The sequence below is a fragment of the Hoplias malabaricus genome, chromosome Y (genome assembly GCF_029633855.1).
Source record: "Hoplias malabaricus isolate fHopMal1 chromosome Y, fHopMal1.hap1, whole genome shotgun sequence".
NCBI lineage: Eukaryota > Metazoa > Chordata > Actinopteri > Characiformes > Erythrinidae > Hoplias > Hoplias malabaricus.
Genome location: NC_089820.1, coordinates 50688187 through 50712935, shown reverse-complemented (window position 1 = coordinate 50712935; position 24749 = coordinate 50688187). Strand labels below are relative to the sequence as shown.

The 24749-nt window shown below is 38.1% G+C and overlaps 1 protein-coding gene and 1 long non-coding RNA gene across 4 annotated transcripts; one reads left to right on the top strand and one right to left on the bottom strand.

Annotated features, from left to right (window-relative positions):
- Positions 1-1155: 1155 nt before the first annotated feature.
- LOC136678394 (zinc transporter ZIP13-like) lies at positions 1156-17980 on the bottom strand. 3 transcript variants are annotated; one of them, XM_066656451.1, is made up of 10 exons: positions 17871-17980; positions 16588-16972; positions 13643-13750; positions 11508-11641; positions 7158-7286; positions 6365-6454; positions 4309-4359; positions 3873-4005; positions 3544-3643; positions 1156-3388 (listed from the first exon to the last, which is right to left on the bottom strand). In XM_066656451.1, the coding sequence occupies exons 1-10, from the start codon at positions 17901-17903 to the stop codon at positions 3313-3315; spliced, it is 1239 nt and encodes a 412-aa protein (XP_066512548.1). In that variant the 5' UTR covers positions 17904-17980; the 3' UTR covers positions 1156-3312. The 3 variants fall into 3 exon arrangements, with proteins under 3 accessions (XP_066512548.1, XP_066512550.1, XP_066512549.1); XM_066656453.1 differs by having other exon boundaries at positions 16588-16953; positions 17871-17979; XM_066656452.1 differs by lacking the exon at positions 17871-17980 and adding an exon at positions 17786-17810.
- Positions 17634-24504, top strand: LOC136678396 (uncharacterized). Its single transcript, XR_010796481.1, has 3 exons — positions 17634-17751; positions 17908-18086; positions 24158-24504. It is a non-coding gene; the product is annotated as an uncharacterized lncRNA (long non-coding RNA).
- The last annotated feature ends 245 nt before the right edge of the window (positions 24505-24749 follow it).

Genomic DNA, 24749 nt, shown 5'->3' with positions numbered 1-24749 from the left:
GCATTGTATTAAGTGCTGATTGGAGTACATCCCCGCTACATAAATACACACCATGCGTCAGTGAAACACGAAACTTATTAAAATGCTAATTCCTTTCACTGTGAATAACTCATTCTCTTCACCTCCACCCAGTTCTTCCAAGAAGGCCTGTGCACATAGAGGGTATAAATAAACAATTAAAAAGCAAGCAGCTTGGGAACGAAGATTCTTGGATCCAATACAGTGCACATAGTTCACATTATAAATAGGCTTGCCTAATGCAAAGACTTTCTTTTAAAAAAACCCACAGGTATCCATACTTCCACTGTGAGAAGACAACTCTTCAATCAAAATGTCTGAAATGATTTTTTTCCCTCAGGAGGCCATTGCGGAGATAAGTGGACTTAAAAAGAAAACAAAAAAAACCCCTAATTTTGTTTTGTTTTTATGGACTGTGGAGTCCCAAGTCTGAAAACAATCTTGCAGATTTATTAGGAAAACCTGAACAGGATGTATAAGGCAACATTGAATATTTTTCTCTTTAAAAAAATGTGTTTATGAAGCCCCAGTATCTGTAATTGAGTAAAAAAACAAAGTGTCTCTGTCTGGTATGCTAGGCTTTCTGGTATGAAATTGTATCTGGGGGTTTTGAAAACTGAGATGAGAGTATTACTCTATTACTGCTCCATAGGTGGGTTAAACTCACTTATTTTTGCTGTACACAGGAATGACTTTAAATTCAGGAGAGCACTAACTGCATTTAAAAAAAGCCAGAAAGCTACAGAAATTACACAAATAAATACACATTTTTTGGGGAAATTTAAACAGTGAATAAATATTTACAATCAACTTAAATGTCAGCCACATACTGTTCCACCGTAAGCCGTGGAGAACTGAATGTAAAAGTGTCATTCTCTTTATGAGGTGGGGAAACATTTGCTTTTAAGGCCAAGGGCTGACACAAGAAGATATGTTTTCCAGTATGTACCACCCACCCTCCCCCCACCTTATTTTAATTTTTTTTAAAATAATTTTCTGTCCTCTGACATTTGCAATGACCCATATATTGTATTGTCCATGACTTTTTGTTATAAACACACAAATAAAAACACAGAAAGGTAGTTATTTTTTGCAAAGTATATTATCAAATAAAAATACAAACATTTAACAGTTTTATTTCAATAACAATGATGGGAGTGTTGCAAAATCTTAAAAGTTAAATTCAAATTTTTACACATGACCTTTGTATATAATAAATATCTCTTTTAAAATATGTACATTTATGCAAACTTGCTTTGACCTGATGACCGACATCTTCAGAACATTCAGTAACATTGTTTTTTTTTTCTACAGTGTGCAAAATCTTCCTTTTTTTTCTTTTCTTAGTTGTGAAATAATGTGGTGCTGGGCTTAAATAAAAGGCCGTGTTCTTCCTTTTAGGTAGAGGAGGACAGGTGATTGTTCATCTCACTGAAGCACTTCCACTGTGCTCAGATAAGACCTTGTGTAATTTCAAAGGCCACACATGAAAGGTAGTAATGCACAATCAGGAAAACCTCAAGGTTCTAAAGCATTCTTTTGCTAATTCTAAAAGTATTGTCATATCTGTATTGTGGTATTAAAAAAAACAGTCGTGTAGTGGAATAGAACATAACCATGATAATGAAATATAACACTGTGCAAAAACAACAAAAAACCTAAAGCAGCCTGGTTTTAAAATACGCATGATTTAAATGAAGTGGAATAATACTAGAAAAGTAAAGTTGGTACACCCCGTCAGGAAGGGGGAGTCTGTGGTCAAGTCTACAGTATGCCTGTAGTGTATAGTGTTTTAGTGTATGGACCAAATGTCTAACAATGAACAATGAATGGATATGTGGACAGTGTGGACAAATCAGGCCCCAATTTCGAGGTACCACAACCAGCACACTGCCAGACCACCCACTAAATGCACTTTTAATAAGGTAGTGACATCAAAGGGAGCTAAATATTCAATCAGGCTCCACCCACAAAGGTGTTCCTTCATAACCTCTGTTGCCAGTTTGGACAAGCTTTAAAGAAAGAAAGAAAGAAAAACAGTTTTTGTTTTCTACTTTTGTCAAAGAAAATAAAATGGCTGAAATGGTTTTAATCGGGATATGGGTCTATAACAAAGTAGTGTCATTATCTATGACATAAACACAGTTATTATTAAAAACAAACCACAATTAAATGGATGTAGAATTTTACTGCAGCCCCATAAGCAGAAAAAAACTGGTTTAATATTATGTAATTCATGCCCCCAGTTTCTTTTGGATGGGAAAGTTAACACTGTCGGGACAGACACAGTCTGTGAGGAGTTTGGTGTGTTCTCCCTGTGTCCGCGTGGGTTTCCTCCAGGTGATCTGGTTTCCTCCCACAGTCCAAAAACACACGTTGGTAGGTGGATTGGCGACTCAAAAGTGTCCGTAGGTGTGAGTGTGTGTTGCCCTGTGAAGGACTGGCGCCCCCTCCAGGGTGTATTCCCGCCTTGCGCCCAATGATTCCAGGTAGGCTCTGGACCCACCACGACCCTGAATTGGATAAGCGGTTACAGATAATGGATGGATGGATGGGACAGACACGTCTACTTTTGAACATAAGCTTAGTGGCCAAGTGGTTGGGCCAAATTTTAAATTAATTAAATCAACACTGTCCAGTTTGACAAGATTTAAAATTAGAAAAATGCATGAAATGCATTTGTACAAAGATTTCTAACATTTCTCATTATGAGATTTTTTTGTTTCTGTAAAGCATGTCCAACCAAGAAAAGTAGCTATCAGAATGCAAACGTCTACCAAAAAAAGTACTAAATTTGCATTTAATGCTGCTACACACAGAACATGTGATTTTGAGTTATTAGTTTGATATCTATGCTGTGATTTCAAAGCTGTTAGCATGTTTATCCTATACTTTGTTCACTGATGAATAATGTACAGATACCATAGGCCTATCACTCAGTCTCGACAGAAAGATCATTAAATAAGGCTTAAAAAGAGGGAAGAAAATGAGAATAAAAAGAGCCCATATAGAACAGATCAAGTGGATGAATAATCTAGTCGTGTACACAATAGTCTATTAGCACCCTCCTTTTACACCATTTGAACTGGTGTTTATTGTCACCTACAATTTTGCTAAAAATGTACCCAAATATAGGCCAAAAATGACAGACACACAAAAACCTGATCATTCCTTTGGGTCAGTTTCAGATTCAGTCACATGTTAAAGCTTAAATAGTGGAGTGCACTGTCCTTCAGTCCTCCTGGCCTTTCATTCAGAAAGTCTGTAAGCAAGAAGAGCTTTGGTCTCCTTTGTTTAGTCAGCTATAATGGAGAGGAAGGCCATGAGTCCCACTCCACAGAAGAGTAACAGGATCTGCTGTAAAGAATGTCTGAGGAGAGCAAAAAAGATCATCATGTGATGATATTACTTCTTGTTATAGCAACATCAATAAGGAGAAAAATGTGATATATACATTTCCACTTTAACCATAAAAACATATGAGGAATTGAATTGTTTATATGGGATTCCAAATGGGATCAATACCTGGGGTTGGTTTCGTCCAGCAAGTCAGGCACCACATTGACCAAGGCAATGTAGAGGAACCCTCCAGCGCTAAAGGGCAGGATCCAAGCAGTGGCATTCTCTTCAAAAGGAAACAATAACAGAAATGAGGGGAGGGGGAATAAAAAATGGATGTGTGAGATATTAAATAATAAAGCTAAAAATATCAAAACACTCATGACATACGTTTAGAGTGAAACGCTACCATGAGGCACAAGATGGACTTGTGCATGTAAGATATCATTATCATTTAAAATCAAAATAATTATAAATTTTGTGTATGTGTATGTTGTGTGGACATGGTCTATCACCTGCTCCTTGCTGTGATTGGGCAGAGAGGGCAAAACATGCCCCCAGAAGTCCACCCAATGCTGTAGACAACTGCATGCGTGCTGCACTCCAGCGGTCGAATCCTGCACGTAGCAAAATGGCAAAATCTCCCACCTTCACACACACAAACACACATGAATCATCATTATACAATTGGCCCATACATCAACATCAGATTAATAAAATGTATTTAACATCTAAATAGATTATTCCTGAAAGATCAGACTTCTGCATGCATTAAACACCACAATTTGTATACAAAAGCATTCATATCTGTGGTCATTCAATATGTATTGATTACTTAGAATGAAGAGCACTGCCACAGTGAGGAACGTGATGCTAATGTTATTGACCATCAAGTACTGAAGACTACACTTCATGTGCACTTAATACAGAGACAAAGAGAAAGAGACTCACCTCATGAGGAATCTCGTGCAGTAGGATTGCAAAGGTGGTGAGAAAGCCAACCTGTCAAAGCAGATGACAAGGCGGCCTTGTTAGTTCTAAAATGCACACCAAGCCTTTAATACAACATATGAACACAAAGAGGCTTTAACAAGTCTCAGTGGTAACTGTGCAGAGGTAGGAGATAGAAATAACGGCTTTTTATAGACCACATCATTTATAGAAGACATCATGTGATACCAACACACCATAGATACCCAGTTCCGCCCCCCCCCCATGTATTTTAAATGTGTTGATCTAACTTTTATATGGCTCCTTCACTGTGAACTTTAAATACCCTTGTACTCATTTTGTTTACAGGTATGAGTGTATGTTCTTGTGTAAGTGTGATAGAACTCATGGCATGATGTATATGCCATTCATTCATTGTCTGTAACCGCTTATCCAGTTCAGGGTCGCAGTGGGTCCGAAGTCTACACGGAATCACTGGGCTCAAGGTGGGATCACACCATGGAGGGGTCACCAGTCCTTCACAGGGTGACACATTCACACCTATGGACACTTGAGTCACCAACAACGTGTGTTTTTGGAACGTGGGATGAAACCAGAGCACCCGGAGGAAACCCTCACAGACAGTCACCTGGAGCAGGACTTGAACCCACAACCTTCAAGTCCCCAGAGCTATGTGACTGCGACACTACCTGCTGCGTCAATGTGCCGCCCTGTATATGACATTCTACTTTAAAATGTCTTCTATCTGTCTGTGAGCATTCTGATTTTGTGCAGTAGGTTTTTATACTTCTGAAATGTATATAATGAAATTTGACTATCAACCAATGGCAAATGGGTATCTCATGGAAGGCTTTACTATACAACACTTAGGATTTGTTTTGATTTTCTGTATTTTCAAAGCACCTTTGATGTCCTGTGCTAGACGTCGGCTACAATTTCTACCTTTCATTACTGAAGTGGATTGCCTTACACATCTACTCTCCTGAAAAATGAATACATTTCATTTAAATGGCCAGTTTGACTTGAAATTCAGTAAGTGAATGTTGGACGCAGACATTTGCCCAGTGCTGTTTATGTATCTGTTTTGCATCCAGTTTGTTTCCTCTCATGTACTCCCACAGCAGACATGCTGGGTGCCTTATGCTTCTCCACCTGGACCTTTCTTACTTCAGTAAGGAAAAAATGCTGCCATCCTATTAATATTACACAGCAGAACACACAGAACCCAGCACCTATCTAGAGTAATCTCTTCCTTTCTAATCTGTAAACATAGAAAGAGAATCCCTACTACAAAACATACTCTAAATAAAATCATTGACTAGATACAGGACCAGTGTGGCATTCTCCATCACTCAGAAAAGCACACTCAGCACCCTGTGAAGTTACACAAGTCAAAGTATAAATAAAGAAACAAGACAATATAATAAGCAGCATTAACATCATGCTTAAGCTCTTAACATGCTTCTCACAGAATTTATATTTTTGTGAATATAACAGTGGCTTTGTGAGTTTCATCAGTGGCATGTATGTATGAAATGGTAAAGAGCACAACCATTGACCATTATTTGCTGCATTTATCTTCTATAAAACACCCCCAATGAATGAGAAACTTGATTAGTCTCAGTCAACAAATTAAGAAGGCCAAACCCACATATCTAAAAAGAACACTAAATTGTCAGTGTATGCTGAAGTAGCAGCCACTCTGCATTTTTCACTAAAATGCATCCCAACACACAGTGGAGTAACCCAACAGCTGAATTATGCAACGCAACCTTGCAGGCATCCAGAAGACGGGTGTGTGGCTTAGTGATACGGCTGCGAAAGCCATGGGAGAAGTTTGTTTGCTACAACAACTGCAAGCAATTGCAATTTTGAAAAAAGCAGTGATATAGCTGGAACGTGAAGCCAAACCCCTGCTGTCTGCCTCTGCTCAGTTAATGGAGGAACATGGCAGGGGCTTTTTAATTAGACTGGATCCAATTTGTTCTACTAGCTCACAGTAAGTACTAATGAGTCCAAATGTGTCTCAGTGTGACTAATCTCCACACTCTCCTACCTTCTTGCTGACTAGGAAGCTCCCTGCCACTGCCAGGCCGTGGGTGAAGTTGTCAATGCAGTTAGCGAGAAGGTTCAGGTAGCCACTCGTCTGGAGGAAAATGGACAGATTAACCTTATGATAAGCCACGTTTGCAGTCTACGACGATGTACATCCAAAGGACTACAATAACAGCTGTACAGCTAATATGGACTTAAAATGGATCAAATTCAACACCAGTGTAGATTTAACTGTACAGTATTAATGCTGGGTCAAGGCTCATTTTACACTAGTACATTTGTGAAAAGAATATTGAATTATTTTTGTTTGTTTAAAGTAGTGTTTGACAATGATCTGTGGTTATTTCATTTATTAATTCCTTCATCTTCCGTAACAGCTATATCCCAAACAATGTTGTGGTTTGTCTATGAGGTATCACTGAGCGCAAGGGAGGAACACACCCTTGACACTGTGCCAGTCGCTCTCAGTGTGGTGATACCGAATAGGCTTGAAAAATTTTTGAGGAATAGTGTGCCATTTTGGGGGGGGGGGGTGCACAGAATAAAATAACAGCAACCTGAGAGCAAAACTGTCACCATGACATAGCTGGTATATATTGTTCAGTAATGCTCAGCAGTATGCAATTTCAAAACATCTTAAATTGAGGGAAAACTTTAATCTAGAATATATGTATAGTTTTGTTCCTATAAAAGGATCTTCACATGATCCTTATGTTCCCTCCAAATATGTTGCCTGATTAAACATTTGGCAGTCAGGCCCTATTAGTCACCGTTATGTGTATGTTTCAACTCACCTTGATCTTCTCCGTCCCAGAAAGGGAGCTGATGTCAGCCTTTGGCTTAGGGTTGGAATTGTTATTGGAGAAGATACCATTTATTTGGGAAGACATAAAACAGTTGCTACGGAGATCTGCAGAGGAATACTACAAGAGAAAAACAGAGACGTACATAAGAAATAATGACAGATAAAGAACAAATGAGAAACTGCACTGACAGTGGAAATTCCACAAAGTTAAAAAGACATTTCTAGTCATCATAAGCCAAGAAGACATCTGCTTCCCTCTTGCATTTGAAATCAAAGCACTGCTGAAATCTAGGACGAAATAAGGAAAACATGAGACACTTCTGCCATGTCAGGCAATACAACGAATACTTTGATGAATTTATCTTAATTCTTTGTCTTTGCCAGAGGACAAGGTTTGCTCTGAAAGTTAAACAGGGGGAAACAAAAAACTCAAACACTTCAATTAAGACCAGACTGTTAAACATGAATCTCTTCCAATACAATTTAATAGAGACTGAACAAGCTTTGGTTTTCATGTGCTTATTTTTCTGTGATGAAACTGTGGGAAACTCATGTCTTGTTTCATTTTTTTTTTTTTTTTTTTTTTTTTTTAAACAGAAAACCCCTACCATTTTTTTTACACAGGTCTCCCTCCTCAGTTCCCCTCATTACCAAGGTTTCCATTTCACACAATTTGTGCTTTCTCTGAAACATGTGAAGTCAGTCACATGTCTTTTTTCCAATCTGTGGCCAACACTAAAGCCAATTTTGTTATGTCAGCTAATGAATGTGGCTTTGCCTTCTACAGACTACAGTCAATCTATTGCTCTGAATATTTTGTTAGTCCCCATTTACCCTGTTGTCAATGTTCATAATCCTCACAGGACCCCCACAGAGCATGGTGGATCCTTCTCAGCATTCCAGTGACTGTCACTGCACAGCAAACTGATGTGAAATGTGGTGTGACATTGTGTGCTGCACTGGTAAAACTGCAATACTGCTCGAGTTTTTATCTCTCAGTGTCACTGCTGGACTAAGAACAGTCCACCAACCAAAAGCATGCCATGGCCACTGATGGAAAAACATGAAAATGACTATAACTGCACAGCTACAGGTCTACAATAGAGACCAACCAGATAAGTTCCTCTACTAGAGTGGACAGTGTTTTTAAAGCACCAACAGCCGTATCTGATCCACTTATACCATGTCAGTGTCATTTCAAAGCTAAAAATAATATCTGCTCCAACAAAGTATGCAGAGAAGGGTCTGTCACTGCAGATTTACAAACTTCACCTATATAGCAAGAAGTGCTGATTAAAATGAACAATGAATGCAGAACTAAGGAAGTAATTTTTGTATATGTTTTGAGAATATATATGTTTTTGTGAATACCAAGTAAAATTCTATGCAAATCTACATGCCAAATTAAACGCTCTGATTTGTTGAGCACAAAAGACCTCAAATGTTTTCAGTTCAGAATCAAAGGAGGACTGAGTGTTGCTCCATATCCCTGACGTGTATTAAGAAGTATTTCAGCAGCTGTGGAATTCTCTTGCTTTGTGGAACAGGGAATTGGATGCTTCCACTCTTTTCTGGCTCTACTTTCTCAGCTGTGTTTGCTGAACCTCTCTGACTTCAGTTCACTGGCCTTTCTGTCTGCTGGTGGAGGGCTGGTTGCAGCTGCTTCCTGTTAGATTCTATTTATAGCCCCCATCACACCCAGCTCAGGACGTCAATCTACCTCACAGGTCTCGTATACATATACAAACACAGCTACTGTGCTTGTGAAGCAGGTGCATGAAAGAACCTAAATCAATGGAGAAAAACAACAAAAAAAAACATCTAACAAATGATTAAGCTACATTCACATTTCCAGGCTGAAGATACTGAACTCTTTTTATTCAGGGTTGTGTAGATATTACAAATCTGATCTTTTGAAATCATATTTGAGTCACTTTCTTATATGGTCCTAGATCAGATATGCATCCAACTTGTGGGAATGCGACATGAATGTGAACAATCAGATAGGACGTCATCTTTTTTTTCCTGCACGCAAGCACTGACAGCCACATACAGACTGGGTTTCAAATGGTTTCATGCTGTCTACATAGCGTACTGCGTGGGTGATTAAACAATGGCTTCTGTATCAACATAAAGGAATCATACCGAATGTTAGAAAATGGTTTTATATATATATATATATATATATATATATATATATATATTTATATATATATATAGCTTATGTCTATATAATATTCAATTGTTGATTTTGTGGACACTGCCAAATGTATATGAATCTTGAATTTGTGAAATGTAATGGTGAAAGGCAATTATATTTCCCAATTCACATTCAACAGCAGTAAACCTCACGCAGATCTTGTTCTGACTTCATACTAAACCCAAATCCAACATAAAAACGCATCTCACAGGCGACACAAAGGTATGTAGGGGGTAAAGACAGAGAAGAGGAAGACATGAGCACAGCTGAGAGAAGAAAAACAAGGGAGTGAGCGGGGGACAAAATAGATGTAACACATTGATTATTGCATGTGTGATGATGATATATTTCAGAAGAGTTCAGTCTAGACCTGCAGACCAAACATAGGAACACACTGCAAAAAACATGCCGTGCATACTGGACACTCAGCCAGATATAAACACGCTTCAGTAGGACAACAGGATTGCTGCAAGCTGAAAAGGGCTCCCATTTACTTCAGAGCACAACAAGAAACTTAGTACATGGTGAATGCTGACCAAAGTCTGATGCAACATCCTGAAATTTAAACACCTTAAAAGCCATTTAAAGCCTTTAAACACAGCAAAAGTTCTTCTTGGATTGTGGATGGTACACAAATGACTACCCAGTAATGAGCAGTGAATGCTTAGAGAGATCCACAAAAAGAGATCCACTTTGACTTAAGTGTTAAATGTACCTTGCTTACTCTCTCCCTTATGCTTCTCTACACCGCTGACATGTGATGGAAAACACAAATAAAAATGTCTAGGTCTGATATTACTGTGTAATATCACTTCTGTATTCAGTGTATTTCTAGGCACATCAGTATGTAAATGTTATTAAATCCACAAACGTACCATGTGGTCAATATAGGAAAATTAAACTGTCAAAAGAGTGTGTTTTTTCATTTCGCTCTTTCTGAGATTTATGATTATATAATTCTGAGGAAATAAGACAGTAGGAAAATGGTCAAATACAAATCATATTTATTTTGGTGTCTAAAAAGCACACATATCCTTGGTGGGCATAAAACTATAAATAAATTTAAATAAATAAATAAATACGATTACCTTTTGCGATAGAAGGTTTTTCGTCCAACAAACAATGAAACACTGCCGTCAAAGAAAATGTTTCTGAGAAAGTGATTGTTACACTGTACAGGTATGGTGCCACCATGAGGCCCCGGACTGAAATTTCTCAGAACTAACCAGCACACTAATTTCTTGTATGTGCTGGCCCTTAGTGCCCAGTGATGGTTTTATAAACTCAAGTAAACAAGTCTAAGACAGTAACACATAATAGGACGGGAGATTTAAATACAAAATCTTTGAAAACTTAGACTAGTATTACTGACTAGGTGTGTATAGTCAAAGCAAATCCTGCTATATAATGCTATAACATTTGATGAGCCCAAACAAGGGGTGGGGGTGGAGGGGGACTGAAGGAGGGACTGCATGGCTGTAAAGCTGCAGTGTGCTTTTATTCTTTACCTCTTATTGTCTATCTTATCTTATTTTTGATAAAAGGCCCTCTGTGTGTGACCTACTGCTAAACTAATCTGTGCTGTAATGTTTCCATTAGATCTTACAAGTGAATGGCTTCTGCTGACAAATTTAAAGTTAATCCACTCTTTAAAATCTCTTTATCTCCATTCATATCTCAGAATAGTCCTTAGTCTAGCATTCATTTGTATGTCGCAAAGCTTCTCAGGTAGCTCATGAGCAACGAGGAAACTAGAAACCAAATCAGCGTTCTTCTAATCAGTTCACAAGAAATCAATAAGCTATTAACTAGAATACATGCTACTTTTAACTGTGTGTTAGTGTCTCTAAAAGCAAAAACACAATTCCTGGCATGTGATGAGTGTATCCAAGTGTAAGATGGAACCACACGGTTGATTCTGTTTTTTTGGGAGTGACAGCTTAAGGGTGTTTTAAGACTCCAGGCCAATAACAGAGTTCCCAACCCAGCTATTGAAAAACTCCCTGCCTTGCATTTTTTAGTGTTTTCACTGCTCCCATCACACCTAATCAAGGCTATCTGCTCATTGACAAACTGCGTGGAGAGCCAAATCTTCCAACAAAAGATGCTGAAATTTTAAAATGTTAACCAAATACTCACATTTTTGACCCTGTTCAAGGCTCTGCCCTCTGAAGAACTGTCTTCATCAGGAAACATCTTCTCCAGCAGCAGGAAGAACAGCATACCCACGACCACCCACAGCCCCTGGGTACGGTAGTGCTTCTGACTACCACCTATCCAGGAGAAACAGATCAGACACATTAATGTCTAACACATTACTATATTACCTACACATCTAAGCTTTATTGAAATAAATATTGAAAGAGTTGAAAGAAAGAATGAGAAGCTCAAAGAGGCTTGTGTAAAAGACAGTGAGCACTTCTCAGGAACTAAGGATGCTCTGATTATGTCCAGGGTTTGTTTATATATTAGCTCATCTTAAGGGGGAGCTTGTGTTACTAAATATCTATTCCTTAGTTGACATAAAACCTGTTTCTCATCAATTTTACTGATTTGAGTAATGTAACCACAGTGTCTGGTGTATCCAGAGCCTACTCCGAATCACTGGGCGCAAGGCAGGAACACACCCTTGAGGGGGTGCCAGTCCTTCACAGGGTGACACACATTTGCATATTCGCTCACACCTATGAACACTTCTGTGTCACCAATCCATCTACCAATGTGTGTTTTTGTATCGTGGGAGGAAACCAGAGCACCCAGAGGAAATCCACGCAGATCCGGGGAGAGTCGCCTGGAGCCTGGCGCTACCTGTTGCACCAAGGTGCTGTCCATTCAATAAATTGTTTGTTCTCAAACTTATACTAAAATTGGTTATGTTCAGTGCAGTCGTATAACTGTATTTCTGAATAAACAACTCTTAAAGGCTAAGCACCAGCTCTATGAAAGTGTCAAACAAATAAACACAGTGGAATTTGAGTTCCTAACTTGTGTTTATTGACAGTCAGAAAACATGTTATTTCTTACTAATTCAAGGAATAAGGTTTAAAAGACCGTTGGTCCCCCCCTCCCCCAACGGTGTTCGGAAACTCTAATAGGCGTCTTGCCTGTGACGTAGATGGTGGACAACAACTCTAGAAGTTGTACTTAATTTAATGCAAAATGACGAAAAGGTGTGTTGTTTTTGGCTGCAATCATTCAATATACAGTGGGACATCTGTGAACAAATGGCCCAAAGATCCCAAAATATCCAGAAAATTGACTAAATTTGTCAACTTTAAACGGGCACTTTGAAAAGGACCATCCGCTCACTCCGTTATCTGTAGCTCATTTCACTGGCACTTTTCCAACAATATGGGCCTGTAAGGAAACCAACGAAAGATGTTCAAGAGCCTCTGTAACATGGAGGTAAACAGGGTAAGGACACTTACTTCGCCTGTTTTAGTTGGTGGTAGTTAACGTTAGCTTGACTTGCTAAACTCGGTGGCTCAGATTATACTCGGCTACGTAGCTGCATTACGGAGGTTTAGTGTCAGATGAATTCGAGTTCGACTTCGATCACATTTACAAGAATAACGGTACCTCTACATTTGAGTTTAGCTTATTGCTAGGCTATTGTCATGAATAATGTTGGTTATTTAGCTAGATACTGTCATAACAGTCAGTCATAACGGTGTTTTACCGCGGCGTTGTTCAGCTGTTGTCCACCAGTGACGTCACGGTTGAGTTTAAGAATTTCCGTAGCGAGCTCGGGTTTTTCCATCAATTTAATAAAATGATCAGTTTTAAAGCAAATTAAGCTGCTATTTTCATTTTAATTCATACTTATATATGTCAGTAACTAAAATAATGTGAAATATTCATGGAGGTCCATTAAGTGGTGCCTAGCCTTTAACAATACTGCTACAGATGGCATATTTGCGTGGTGTAAACTTTTGCATTATCACAACTGCTAATGTTTCAAACTCACTGGTCAGACAGGTATGTTATGTGTTCACTTGATTTTAAAAAGGCAACCCCATTGAATAAAGCTTTCATGAATAAAGGGTAACAAAAGAACAGGGGAAGAACTGGGACACAGGAGAACAAAAGATAAAAACACAAGGTAGATCAATAGATGAATTTCTAAACCATGTGCAAGTAAAGGCTAAAAAAGACCTTTAATAAATAAGTTATAAAAGTCAGAAATTAAAGCGAGACTGTGGGGAAAAAAGAAGGAAAAATAATGGTTGAAGTTAATTACAGGGAGGGGGAAAACAAATCTGAGTGTTTCTTACTTTTACTGCATGTGTGAGCCCAGGCTTCAGGGAGAAGGTGGAGGAAGACATCGCCGAGGAGCCCACCAATTGCAAAGCTCAGCAGCCTCTTCAGCTTTTGACAACCAGCTGCAGAAAGAGCATAAGTGCTATTTAGACAAGCCTTTAGCCTTACCATTAGTCTCTGGCTTAACGTTCTCATAGGCTTGTAACTTGCAATATCACAAGATCCCTAAACATGTTAAATCGGTCATTAACAATAACCCGAACACCACCTCATGCACACAAACATATTATTACATACTTAACAGGATCTTGTCTGGATCATCTTTTAACAACAGCTTTGTGCAAGAAGTTCTCAGCTGATGACACCTCAGGTTCTGACCTCTTGTGAAATTAGTATACTGACAAAGTGCACTGTTCAAAATACCTCCTCAAAATGGCTTTTAAGAGCAAGTAGATTTTTCAGTGATAGCAAAAAGTCTTAATTTTTTCCTGCTTTTATAATTCAAGCTCTCTTTGGTACACACTTGCTGTCATTAAAAGTTCTACATAAACAAAGCTGACTTGACTTTCAATTAAGTACCTTGCTTATGGGCCTGTGGTGAATACATGAGAATTAAGACTCAAAAACTTAAAAGGCACCAGCGCTTGTAAGTGGGAACTTCATAAGGAATCACTTTTACCACAATCTGGTTCTGGTGTGATGCCCTAAATAACGAATCCATTTAGCACAACTATATAAAGTAATTGTATGGCTTAGAGCATCATTCATAAGCTATAGCATAGGGCACACCCTGTGTGCCATAAATACTAGGGCTTTAGTCACTCTACCCAGTGTATCCTGCATTTAGATGGCCAACTTAGATGTTCCGCTTGACTCATGTAATTCCTCACTGGAAAAAGACTTTTTTTTGTCTTGAATAAAGTGTAACTGCACTATTCAACCCAATTTTTTTTTTTCTAAAAATAATGTACTTAAACTCTTAATGCCCCACTCTCAGAAAGCAACCTTCACTGCTAGAGTTGTTAATACATATTTCTTATGAACATCTACCACAATCAGAGACATGGGCAAGCCATGACAGGTGCTGAAATAGTTGCTCAGTGTTTTCCATGTAACTTAACTTTTGTCCACGTGCTGACACTATCCTAGCACTGGACATTACATCAAGACTCAAATGCTCGTTTGCTTCCTAATTAATAATTAATAAGAAGAAACTATTAACGAAAAGTAATGTTTTACCCAAATTGGTACAACAAATGCTGAAGAAACAGCACTATTTGGTTATATTTTGACTGTTAAGACATTGTTCGGATATTGCATGGAATCACTCAATAATCACGATTGCAAATGGTCAAAAACAGGAGCACTTTTCATACACAGTGTGTGTGTATGTATATATATATATATATATATATATATATATATATATATATATATATATATATATATATATATATATATATATATAAATGCATGATAATTTCAGTCACATGACCTTCTCCTGAGAGGGGCCACAAATCACCTGAATGAAGCTTCTGTTCCATTATAAAAGGAGAGGAGTAAAAACCAAGATAAATTACTTGCATGCAAAAACAGCATTCCCCAGGACTTAACTGTTGGAACCGGTTTTCTTGTTTTGACCCAAACACTAGAACTGCTAGACCCTTAAAGGTTTGATGGTCAGACTTGTCATTAGTACACAATTCATCCTTTAAACTTTAAAGCTGATGTAGTGTGGACCTGTTGGGGGTGGGGGATTATGTGGCAACTGTAATGATTAGTATCATTAGTTTTGATGACCATACAATCAACACAAAAACTCTCAAGTTTCAGTTGAAGTGTGTTCAGAGTATTTTTGATAACCACAAAAATGAAGCTCGGAAACATAACCAAATCAGCTATAACCAAATGAATATATATATATATATGAATATAGCAAGAGTTTCCAGCAACCTTTTAAAAGTAATGGTCACAATTTTAATAAATAACTCTTTATAAAATTGAGGATGCTTCCTCACCATTTACTAGATCTCCAGCCTATTTGTGTTTGTATTTACTAAGCCCCAGTGTCTGTAAATATGTAATTGGGGAGGAGGAAGAAGAAAAAATATTTGACAGACAGTATCAGACATTAAAAAACATGAACCGAGATAAGGACATGGCCCTATTCCAACTTCATGGGTGGGTAATATTGACTTATTTTTGCTGAAGATTGAACTGACTCTAAATTCAATAGCGTGCTAACGGAACTGTTTTTACTGTTCAGGGTTATGGCAGGTCCAGAGTCTATCATTAATCACTGGGTACCAGGAAGAAACTAAATGTACAGGGCATGTATCAATCAGGGGGCATCAGGCACTCCCAGAGTCCCTCTCACAACCACACCTGTGGACACTTCTGAAAAGCCAAGCAACCTACAAAAGGTGTTTTTTGGTTTGTGAGAGGAAACCACACAGAAATGGGGAGATCACACCCTACTCCTCACAGATAAAGATCCAAGGTGTGGTTTCAATCCACAAACCCAAGATTATAGAGCTGTGTGGCATGGACACAAATGCAGAAAAGTTAACAAGTCATCAAATTATTTGCACACCTACCTTGCTTTGAAATATTGGCTCAATATGAAATGTCTGATGCAGTGAATTTGTTTCGCACAAAAATCTGATGTTAATATTAAAAGAACACTGTGTATCCTCAAGGTGGGAAATGTTTGCAAAAACTGTCCAGGAACAAAGCTGGAATTAAGAACCATTTAACAGTCAACTAGTAAACAAATATGGGTGGTGAGAACAAAGTCAAATCAAATGAGGTTTATTCATTATTACATCACATTAACACAGGTGTGAGGTGTGTGAAAAACGAGTGCAAAAAAATAAATAAATAAAATAAAGTAAAATAAAAAAAATAACAAAATATAATGCAGTACATACAGAACGTAAAGTAAGTAAGTGATCCTTACCTTCAGTTTTCAGGGCTGCTCCGGCCTCAATTGGGATCACAAGGAGGGGGAAGATCCCACTCAGACCCACTGCAATTGAGCCCACAAGGGAGCAGAACCACACATCAACACCCTCTCTGGACAACATTTTGGTTAGGGTGTGAAAGCCTAGGATCTCTTCAGCACACCAGGATACTGGTCCAGGAGCAGCGGGAGCATGAGCCAGGGCTGTCTGAATAATCTTCTTCCCACTTGATGATGAGGTGGTCGAGAGAGCTAAAAGCGCAGCACCAACAAGAAGCGCAGCTAGTGCCCACACGGGCCGACCAGGTCCGGCGCTCATAAGGCCTGACCTCTGCACAGCACTTGTCAGCAACATGTAGGGAGCTGCAAGGCAGAAAGGAGCCTTCATACACACACAAACACACACACACACACAGACATATATGAGGTGGGGTTTGACATTAGGCATAATAAAAGGCAACTCTAACATTTCACAGAGGTGATATTAAACACAGTTTAGTGAAATTATACTGCAATTATTCTTTTTAACCCTTTGATTGTGTTAATTTTCTAGAAACAGTTCTGTCCCTTGCCAAACTTATCAGCTTATTAACATTATCGGGTTTGAGGCCTGTCAGGCTGCTATTCATTGGGTCTAGATTTCAATGTTTGGGATAGCCTTAGGACATAACAAACTACTCAAAATATGACTGTGCATCAAGTATGAGGGAAGCGAAACTCCAGGACACAGCAGGCTGCAAAAACCAATGTTGGGCTAAACTAACGTAATACTATTAGCACAGCAAGGGGCTTTAAATACTTTTCAACGTTAATATGTCTGGTATGTGGTCTTCCGCCATAAAATCAGCAAAGCGTCAGTCTAAACAACCCGCGTTATTCTTTTGTAGTATTAATCCAGCTCCTTGGCATTTCGTCGTTATAACGTTTGCTTCTTCTTCGCCAGCTATTGGAATTTTGCTTTCCACATTAAATACTGTAGAAAGATGTGACGCCTTGTGATTCCAGGTCCTTTCACGCAATTTTAACGCCGTTAAGTTAAAGTTGTTTCTTTCCCCTCCGCGCAGGACGCCAGAACGTAGCTGCTGCACAATTTAAGGTGGAATGGAAAATTCGAGTAACTTCGGCTCCACGCTGTTCGGTGAACATGTTTAAAAGCTAACGGTATAGAAGCAACCTTACCATAACGTAAACAAACCTTTGGAGCTTGATCACAGCAAATGTGTGCTCCCTGGAAATGCAATAGTTTGTTCTTATCTGTTGTTTTCTTCTCTTACTCTTACCCTATATCGCTCGCTCCGGCTTGTCCCTGCCATCCAGCTGTAGGCGGTGGGCGCTGCTGAGCTGGAATTCGCCGAGCTTAGAGAGAGATGGAGAGGGAGGGTTTATCAGCCACGTCTCACCAAGCGGAAGAATGAGAACGGGGAATGAGAAGGAGGAGGAGCGGTCTGCTGGAGCAGATTCTGGCGTCCATTGGATACAAGGCAGCGAACACGTTTGTAGGTCAATATATCCTTCCAATTCTTTTGAAGGCACCCTGCATTGCCAGTTTATTTATTCTAATTATTTTTAATTTAACTCTAAAACCCATGCCCGAGCATTTCCGTCTTGAAACAGCAGTGCTTTTAAGAAAGTCTCGGCGAATTCTTATAGATGGATTCAAGTTTATTTTCAAAGAACTTAAAGAGAAAAATATGCAATAAATATGAATAAAGGAATATAAATGTACATAAGTACATGCCAAGCCATATGTACTACATATAATAATGCAATATCTATCTATCTATCTATCTATCTATCTATCTATCTATCTATATATATATATATATATATACCTACAGAAAACCCAAAGGGAGTACACACTAAACTCTAGACTAGACAGTCACACGTAGCATGGTTTGAACCCACAACCCCAGGAACCTACAGAGAAGGTTATCAACCAATAACGGTAGCTCTACAGTCAGACCGTCCAATCAGAACATTTTAGGCTACTTCACCACGCCCCCTTCTCACTCAAGTGAACCAAACGGAGTAGGGGAGGGCGGGACTAGTTTGTGAACGAAACGCTATTCGAAATGTAAGCTCTAGAAAAACAAAATCCCGGACGTTTGTAAAATTCCGCCCGGACGTTTTTTTAAGTCTAAAAAAGAGGACATGTCCGGGTAAAAGAGGACGTCTGGTCACCCTATTGTTGGGTAGTTTCATGAAGCAGCCTGCAGTATAAGTAGTAATACAATAATGGTTTTGGAGTTATTTAATCTATAAATCTATGTACAATTAACTTTTTAAAGCATACATCACAGAGATAACCTCTCTCTGCAGCATGCAATGAGCATTTAAGCACAGGCGTCTGCCTGGTCATAGTAATAATGATATGATATAGACACATGTATACAAATATTTTCTTTAGTAAATAGAAATGAAGACTAAGGTCTCCATTCATCATGGGGTTGGATCTGTAGGGGGTTACTCAACTTTTCCTTTGTAATATAAATGTAGCCACTAGATGGATCAGTTGTCTGACAAACGTGACTAAACGCGTGTGCACATTGCTACCACTGGGTGGCTGTGTTATAACGCAGGATGCACAATTGGCCAGTTAAGTGCTGTGGTGAACGTCATCATAAACAGAAATCAAGCTCAAGCTTAGAGGAAACAACCATAGCTGAATCCAGAATTATATTGTTGGAGTTTTTTGTTTTATTTATTTATTTTTCGGTATTTTAGGTTTAGTGTATATCAAACAGAGGGTAAAAAGGGACCATTTTACCATCTCATAAATATTTATTAACCCTGTACCAGTCACGAGTTATTCATAAAACTTGAATTACATTAAACTAAATATGTAAAAATATAGAATCATGCAAGAAAAGCAGAAACACACATGCAACAGCAAAATCAAACTAAAGCAACAAAACTCAGACAACAAGAAACGCACGCAAAAGCAAAAACATACGCACTAAGGCAAAAACACACACACAGTAAAGCACAGATGCAAAAGCATATAGACACACAAATACTAAAACACAAAAGCAGAAATGCACACAGATACAGAAACACCCAAAAAGCATCACACAAAGAGCACCACGTCCACTGTGTAACATGGTGGTGGCAGCATTATTTTTTTGAGCTGATTTTCTTGAGCTGGACTGGACTGAGGCTTTAGTCATTGTGGACGGAATTATGAACAGTTCCAAACATGAGTCAATTTCGGCACAAAACTGCAAAACATCTGAAGAGGAATGTGAAGAAGGTCAAAGATTGGGACGAGCACAGTCCTGAATCTATTTTAAAATCTGTGGGGTGACATGGAGAGGGCTGTGCATAGGAGATGGCCTCAAAGGCTTGACAGATGAGCAAGGAAGAATGAGCACGTCAAGATGTTTCATATTGACTCCTACCCAAAAAGACTGAATGCGCAGGAAAAAAAAAAAAATATATATATATATATATATATATATATGTGTGTGTGTGTGTGTGTGTGTGTGTGTGTTTCTGCTTTTGATTGTATATTTGCAATTATAGGCCACAGTAAAAATCCCATCATGTCCCCTCCACAAATTTCGTATATATAATAACACCTGATTCATTGTGAATTAAGAACTCGAGACGAAATTGGGAAGAATATAAATAATTGGGAAAGCACTTTTGATTTGTCTGATTGGTTTTCTTTCCTATGATTTGATTGTCTAGTTGAATTTTGACTTGTGAGAGTTCATTTAAATTCACCTTTTAAGGAATGCATTGCTTAAGCCAACTTTAAATAGTAAGATAATCAGCCTTACGCAAGATTTCAGGCAGCAGCATTAGGGCTAATGGCAAAGATTTTATCAGCTATTTCACCTGGATAAAAAACATAATAGTGCTTTTCAAAGAAAAACGTGTATCTCCATTTCTGTGGATTTTTAGTTTACTACATAATTTGAACACAACAGCTGCCATGTGCAAGTTGCATGATGAATGACTAATGCACTTAGTATAAAATCCTTTTACATAGAAAGTTAAGAAGAAATTTTCCTTCTCTTCTAAAACAGTGATTTTGGAGAACAGACCATATACTATAACAGCAAGCATAGTTTTCGTGACTTTGATTATCTATTAATAAATATGACTGTCATTATTTCTACATTTATTTAGAGTTTACAAATGTCAAATTCTAGGACAAATGTCATAGAGATATCAGTATTCAGAGATCTAGCCTACACTATCCCTCTACACTATTATTTATTTATTTATTTTTTAATGAACACTTAAAAAACATATTTATTACAGGAACAAAAGCTATATATATATATTTGATACATGCACAAGGATTGTAAAGAGCACCATTTCAGTTTTTCATTTCCATGCATGTGGAAATTAAGTTTTCATTGATAAGGACTTATACAGTATACGCTAATTAAACTGGCAGTATGAAAGCACGCATGTCCAAGTACCCACTAGTATCCACAAGATACAAAGCTATCAAACCTAATCTCTACTCAAAGCCATCAGGAACATTATATATTGGATGCCTAAATTACATATTTATATAATTAAAATTTCTCAAAAAGAATGTATCTGTCAGAGTTTGTGTTTAGTGTGCTGACTCATATATTAACTGACTGTGGTTCAGTGTTGTGTCTAAACCTGACTCAGTGTTTTGTCCTAATTTGTCTACTAGTGACAAGTACTGTGTCCATGTAGAGACCAATAGGGAGTTAAGGTGCTCCATGCTCCAGATGAACAAAACACAGCATTTGTGAGTCATCCTGACCTGACTTAAGCAATGCATATAGAAAGAGGAACAACTGTGGAGCTGTGGGGCCACAGGACAGGGCCTGAGAATTTGGGACCTGTGTGTGTGCGTGTGCCTGTGTGTCTTTTTGTCTGTGTGTATGCATTGCGGTTGTCAGTCATGCTAGATCTGTATACCATATAAAACGAGCAAAGTTCAGAACATATGACGCTTAGTCACACTCAGAAGTGTTTATTTGATATACCACATCTCAGCTGGTGCTAAAGTAACATGAGTTCCTTACTTTATTGAACAGATGGTATCAACTCCTCTTCACTCTGCATACCAAAATGTTCACACAATCAGCCCTCAGATGTGTATATACAGAATATAGTACAAAGTTAGCACCTACAATACAAAAGTCAGACCAAATTTCATGTCAAAACTACCAACAAATTTGTGATTAATTATTAGTAGATACTTCAGAGAAGAATGGATATGAGATGTATTTGTAAGGCCTGTTGGACCACCACCACTGGCACCACCAGATAGATAATGCTGAAAGATTTTGTCTGTGAGAGACAGGAGAAAATCAAGTTTTAATGCTTCATTCTTCTTTCAGATTTAAAATAAAGCAAACGTATTACAATTAAAAAAAGGAAAAAAAAATATTAACAAATCAGTGTGTTGTTGTTCTCAGAGCAATGGACCGATCATTACAGAGCCCAGAGATGATAATACATTAGATATTTGGATTACATTATTTTTTGAGAAATAACATGCATAAATATTTTAATACAGAACTTCAGAGATACGGAAAATATCCCTGCGAATGTCTTTTAAAAACTGTGAGCAAATCTGTAATAAATGGTGGCACTGTGCTGCAGTGTCACTGTCACAACGCTTTAGGTTCCTGGGGTTGTTGGTTCAACTGAGTCACTGTCTGTGTTGAGTTGTCTGTGTTCCTGTTGGAGTGAAGCCTGTAATAAATGAATATTAGCAATGGAAGCTGTAATAGAAGCAAAGAAAGGATAATGTAAATGTGGGATAAATTGATTAGCTGTTGAGGCTTTTTATTTTCTCCCTGATATTGAAAAATTAACCACCTGTACTTAATGTATGTTCTCATTGACAGCTCTAGCTACAGCAGCATTATATAGTAAACATTATAATCTTAAAGGAACTTTCATAACTTTTTTGTAAAGAACATATGCTAAACACTATACTAAAGGAATTAAAGCATGTCACTTGCTTTGCTAAAAATGTATTTAATAAACGATTCTTTGAAGAATACTTTTTAAAGGAGATGTGCAACATCATTAACCTTATTTTAATGAGATGATTGGGTAAAACACTCTTTTGTAAGTGGACATTTACTGGCAAGCTGGCCTAGGTGTCTGTTAGAGCAGATGTGACCACTTACGCTGGACTTTGGCAGGAAGTAATGGGCCTAACAGGAAGTGTGCTTTGTTAAGATAAAAAAAAAAAACATGCAGCCAGGCTTAGGTCAGCTGCCCCCTCCACAACAAGAGATGATATTTTCACCACAGACAAATACACGTGTGCTTTCATAGGCAGTGACACACCTTTGATGTGGCTGATTCTACATGAACAAGCCACAGAGATAAGGCCCTGGAAGGACACCACAAGAGATTAAAAAAATTCAGCATGTATGTGCAGCGATTGCTGGGTGAAATCTGCATTGAGTTATTATCTTTTCCAGCATTTCCAGATATTTGACAAAGTACTTGTGCATATTTTGGAGATTCTAAGCATTTAGAGAATCTAAGCATGGCGGCACGGTGGCGCAACAAGTAGCGGCGCTGTCACACAGCTCCGAGGTCCTGGGGTTGTGGGTTACAGCCCTGTTTCGGGTGACTGTCTGCGAGGAGTATTAGCTAATCAAAAATGTCCATAAGTGAGAGTGTTTGAGTGAATGTGTGAGTATGTGTCACCCCGCCCAGTGATTCTGTGTAGAATCCAAACCCCCTGAAATGGAGCTGTTACAGCCAATGAATGAATGAATCTAAGCAAGTATTGAAATTAAAATTGTTGCTTCACCATGTAGTAAACAAAATGGTTCCATATCCAATATAGTTTGTAGAGTTTAGTTTTTACTCTGATTACAGCTGGATACTTTGAATTACGAGGTTGATCAGTAGACGAAATAAAAACATTGCATTGTACATGTTAAAAGCTAGAGAACACTCTGCACTTTAAAATGACATGGCATGAATATAAATGTATAGTTAGACGTCAGCACCATTATATAACAACCACAGCTCACAAAGTTACTATACCTCTGACAATGAAACTCAATTAACTTGCTTAACATACTTGTGAGTGATGTTATATGCTCAATCGTTATCTGTAACTGCATTTACAGTTCTGGGTCACTGTGGGTCCAGAGCCTACATGGAAGTATTAGGCACAAGGCGGGAAAATACCCTGTATGCTGCGCCAGTCTGTCACGGGGCACCACACTAACACCTATGGACACTTTTACATGGCCAATCCACCTACAAATGTGTTGACTTTGGGAAGAAACTGGAGCACCCATCCACACAGGCACAATGAGAACAATAACATGATATTTAAAAAAATGTAAAAGATTTCTCACATAAAAGCATCTTGGACACATATTCCCTAATATAAGCATTATACTGATTGCAAAAAAGCAGTCTAGAATCACTGGTCTATAAAATGGTCCAAAATTCAGTACGTCAATAAATAAACGTTAATGTCTTGTCTCCTGTAAAACGATTCCTGTTCAGAAAAAATAAATTAATTAAAATGTACTTCGATTACAACTACTAATATGACTCAGTGTTTTTTTGTTTTGTTCTTTTGCAGGAGTATACTGGAGACTCCCATGACGAACTATGGGTAGTCCCTCATCTTTTATGGAACATCATCTCTGGTATTACGACAAAAGCAGTATGGAATCAGAGCTTCATAGAAACATGTTCCTCTTTTCTAAGATCTGATTCACTTTAAACAACATATTTTTAAAGTTCTCATTTACTTTGATTTTAGGCTGTAAATTGGTTGTAAATGTTAAATGAATTCTTGAGCCAGAAAATCTTTCAAATACAACTGGGCATCGATACTCAAACTGGGTATACGCCATATTCAGTATTCATTTGTTGTTGAAATTTGAGGTTTATTTGGCATTTGTATTTATTATTTAAAGGTATAAGTCACCATAAATGATAACAATGCTATGGGTGAACAAAAGATATTTTATTAATTGTAGAACGCAGGCCTAAATCTATTAGATCCATGTGTATATGCCCAAAAATCACCCTTAATTTTCAAAATTTACATATGGTCAAAACTGCCATTAGGTACAAACTAATATCTTTTCAGTTACAGGAAGAAAAGCAGAAACCATACATATATTAAGGCTATGACGATATCCAGAATGAAAACTAAAAGTAAAAAT

Excerpts from the sequence above, each read along its gene's own strand:
- LOC136678394 (XM_066656451.1), bottom strand. The coding sequence starts at position 17,903 with ATGGCAGGGACAAGCCGGAGCGAGCGATATAGG. Across the intron at positions 4,360-6,364 it reads GCTTCCTAGTCAGCAAGAAG|GTTGGCTTTCTCACCACCTT; the intron begins GTAGGAGAGTGT and ends CTGCTTTGACAG. Across the intron at positions 3,389-3,543 it reads CTGGACGAAACCAACCCCAG|ACATTCTTTACAGCAGATCC; the intron begins GTATTGATCCCA and ends TGCTCTCCTCAG.